General features: G+C 31.2%; 1 protein-coding gene across 1 annotated transcript; it reads right to left on the reverse strand.

The window, feature by feature from the left end:
• Positions 1–679: 679 nt before the first annotated feature.
• On the reverse strand, positions 680–2,176 carry LOC149510730 (disease resistance protein RPS5-like). The gene has a single exon (XM_089757073.1). The coding sequence runs from the start codon at positions 2,174–2,176 to the stop codon at positions 680–682; it is 1,497 nt and encodes a 498-aa protein (XP_089613199.1).
• Positions 2,177–3,648: the final 1,472 nt, after the last annotated feature.

Below are 3,648 nucleotides of genomic sequence, written 5' to 3' on the forward strand. Positions count from 1 at the left end.
AAAAAAATTTATTATAGTACTTTAATCAATCATTTTTAACATTTTAGGAATTAAAAATTTTAATGAAGATATTTTCATCAATCACTTTTAATACTTTTTTACTGTAATTATTAAAATTTTAATAGTAAAAATGAAAATTAATTTAAATTAAAAGTTATAAAAAATTTAATAATAATATTTTAGTGAATCACTTACAATCTTGGAATTAAAAGTTTACAATTTTAGGTGACTTAATTTTGCAAAAAAAATTATTTTTAATTTTAGTTTATTTAAATTAAAATTAAATAAATTCCTAAAAATTATATATTTAAGGATAAATTTTTTAATTTAAAATTTTATAAAAATATTTAAGTCAATCACTTTTAATATTTTTAAAATTCACATTTTTATACAAAGATAATAGTTATAATTAAAGAAAGACGAGACATGTTTAAATCAAGAAAAAGTTGGTAGCATAATAAAATAAAACAAATTGAGATATTTAGGTTGAAGCTAAAATTATTTACTCAGCATTAAAATGCAGCCTATATTTAAATCCATATAAGCAAAAGATTCATCATTAACTTAGTCAATTTAATGAACATCATACAAATGAGAAGGTCATCCACGATTTTAGAACACACCGCAACAGCTTCAAACACAACAATTATAACAGAGACTAAAGGTAAAAGTAATATGTTTACTCTGCAACTTCAGTAAATAGAAGAAAATCGTTTAGAGCACATTCATCCTCCCATTGAAGCTCTTTCCACCATTTTTTCTCTCCTCTAATGCTGATTTTGTTTTCCTTTGCACTGTTGGAGTCGAGTGGAAGTCTTTTCAGCTTTGGGCATCGCCAAACCAAAATTTCTTTCAAACATGAGAAGGGAAGTGTATCCCAGTAAATGCTCTTCAACTCTGGCAAAACCTGTAAATTAAGAGACTCGAGTTTTCCAAATAGGCTTAAAGTTTCTACTAGCTCAGCCACTTGACTTAGTTTTCTCTCATTGATTATTTCTTCCATATTGTTGCAGAACCCCACACTAAGAGACCTCAGGTTTGGAGCGAGAATTAGCCATGTTATGTCCTTCAATTGTGAACATTGGGTTATAAATACAAAGCGAAGGCTTTGGAAGCAATGTTTGCTTGCAATCACAGAGGATTCAATGTGACTCAGTGCTTTTATCATTCTGCCTTCCCCTCCCCACTCCATCTCCACTTCTTCCAAACTTTCACAGTTCCTAAGGTCTAGACATTCTAGACTCTTCATATTCGCTAAAGATAAAATATTCAATCGCTTCGAGTGCTTCAACAATCCAAGCTGAATACTTAAAGTGCAGCTGCATAACCTTTCAGTACTCAAAAGTCTATCGAGACCCAAAGCACTTGTTATAGTGACAGTCAACAAATTCAAACGGTTCAAGCACTTCAATTCTTCCACCAAGCATTCACTATCATCTTCCACTTCCCGGCCCGAAGAATAATCACAGCCAGACATTCTCAATACTTGCAGCTTTGAAAATGCAGATATCAACTTTCTTGGAATTCTTATGCCAGGAGAACCACAAAATTCGAAGTTCACGCATTTAAGCTTTTCTAAAGCCTTCAATTCAATTGGTAGCTGTCCTATCCATGTATCCGAGAGATCGAGACATTCCAGAGACATCAATTTCGAAATTCCCACTGGCAATTCTTCTATATCTCTATTGTATGACAAGTTTAGAACTTTTAAGCTACACATAAAATGGAACTCATTGTTGATCACCTTCAACTGATTATCGTTAAGAAACAGAGTTTGGAGATCAGGACAGTTAGGTGCATCTACTAAATTTGCAATCCTGTTCTTCATCAATGACATCCTGCGTATACTTCCCCACTTCTGAACTTCTGGTAACTTAGTTAATTGATAACCTGCCTCCACATAAAACCTCCACTTTTCTTCTTCACACTTGCATGCTGTCCACAAACTGATGTCACGAATCACATCATGCATCTTTATGAATAATTCATTTATTTCTTCCAATAAACATGCATGAAGAAGACAACCAATGATGTGGTGGCCTTGGTTTCGAACTTGACTTGTATTCCCATGTCCATCCAAAAACCCCTCCCCTATCCAGAAATCTATAAGCTTATCTTTATAAATTGGGCAAACCTCTGAGAACAAACTACGGTACAAGAGGCAAGTTCGAATCATGTCATTGGAAGAGAATCAAAACTGAATTTTAGAAGTAGATATACCTCTTCACCCATGTCTGGGAAAACAGAGGCAGATGATCTCCGACACACTTCAATTGCATATTTCCATTCTTCAACTGTGTTCTTCCAATGGTGGATTGCTCCGAATGGGTCCTGGGAGGCTCGGAGTTTGCAAACTGGGCAACAACTGCTTGGACTTCGAACACACACTTCCCCCATTTTCACTTTCGAACACCCTTGAATTGCAAATTGCTTTTCTCAGCTGCAGGTTTCTCGCTTACGTGTTTCACTATATTCTTTTCCTTTTCAAATATCTAGCATTGTCTTGGGTTCTCTTTCTCAGTTCTGTCTTTAAACTTATTAGGCACACCTCATAACCCTCACCTCCCCTTGATTCATTTCTTCGAGACACCTTTTCCATCTCCAACTTCTTAATTATAAAATTACAGAAAGAGATTCATTGATTAGGTGTTTGTTAATCTGGTTTTCTTCCAAAATTTCAAATTTGGCAAAGATTGAGCATGCACAACCTTTTAACGGCTCAACAAGGCAAGGTTTAAAATTTCTAGTTTTTTTATATTGTAAATAAAGGAGTTACAGCTAAAGAGAGAAAGTGAACACTAAGAGAAAGTAGTTGAATGGAGAAAAAAAATTGAATGAAATAAAAAAAAAAAAAGATAGCCCTTTGCAAGAACAGAACAATGGGATGCTTTGTAGAGAAACAAGAGTTGAAAGGAGAAAATTTTGAAGTTAAGATAAAAAGAAAAAAATTTGGAAAGAAAGAAGAAAGAAAAGTTGTTGTGTTCTTATAAAACTGATGTTTTTATTATCTTTTAATTTTTTTGGGGTTTTAAGGAATAAATTAGTATAATACACAACTAAAAAATGCAATTAAACCACATGGAGAAGACACGCACAATTTGTCTTCTAAATATATCCTTAATTGTAAACGTTCAATAATGTTTAATCCTTATTTATATTCTTAATTGTAATCGTTTAATCTTAAATTGAGTAACCATGCAAACGTTTAATCCTAAATTAAGTATTTAACTTATTTTTTTGGTAAATATTGATAAAATTTATACCATCATATATTAAATATTGGATTCCTGCAATAAAGCGTAGGTTTCATGTTAGTATAAGATAATTTTCTTTTTTATAAAGTAACATTATTGCTTCATTTAAATTTAGATTTTTTTTACTAATTTTTTTATTAAATAAGCTCATGGTAGATTTATCCTAGCCTCTTAAGATAAAAGTTCTAGTTTCGTTTTTAGTAGTAACCAAAGTTCAATACCCGACAACTTTGAATATAAAAAAAATTATCAAATATTGACAATTAAGTTATCATTGATTTATCATTATATTATCAATGATTTACTACTAAGTTATTAATGATTTATTACTAAAATAACATTAATTTACAACTAATTTATAAATAATTTATCACTAAATTATAAAATGATTTAC

Source organism: Durio zibethinus, chromosome 28 (assembly GCF_047325235.1).
Source record: "Durio zibethinus cultivar Kanyao isolate XHJ-2024 chromosome 28, ASM4732523v1, whole genome shotgun sequence".
In the NCBI taxonomy this organism is placed as follows: domain Eukaryota; kingdom Viridiplantae; phylum Streptophyta; class Magnoliopsida; order Malvales; family Malvaceae; genus Durio; species Durio zibethinus.

Bases quoted from the DNA above. Each gene is read 5' to 3' on its own strand.
- LOC149510730 (XM_089757073.1), bottom strand. From the start codon at position 2,176: ATGATTCGAACTTGCCTCTTGTACCGTAGTTTGTTCTCAGAGGTTTGC.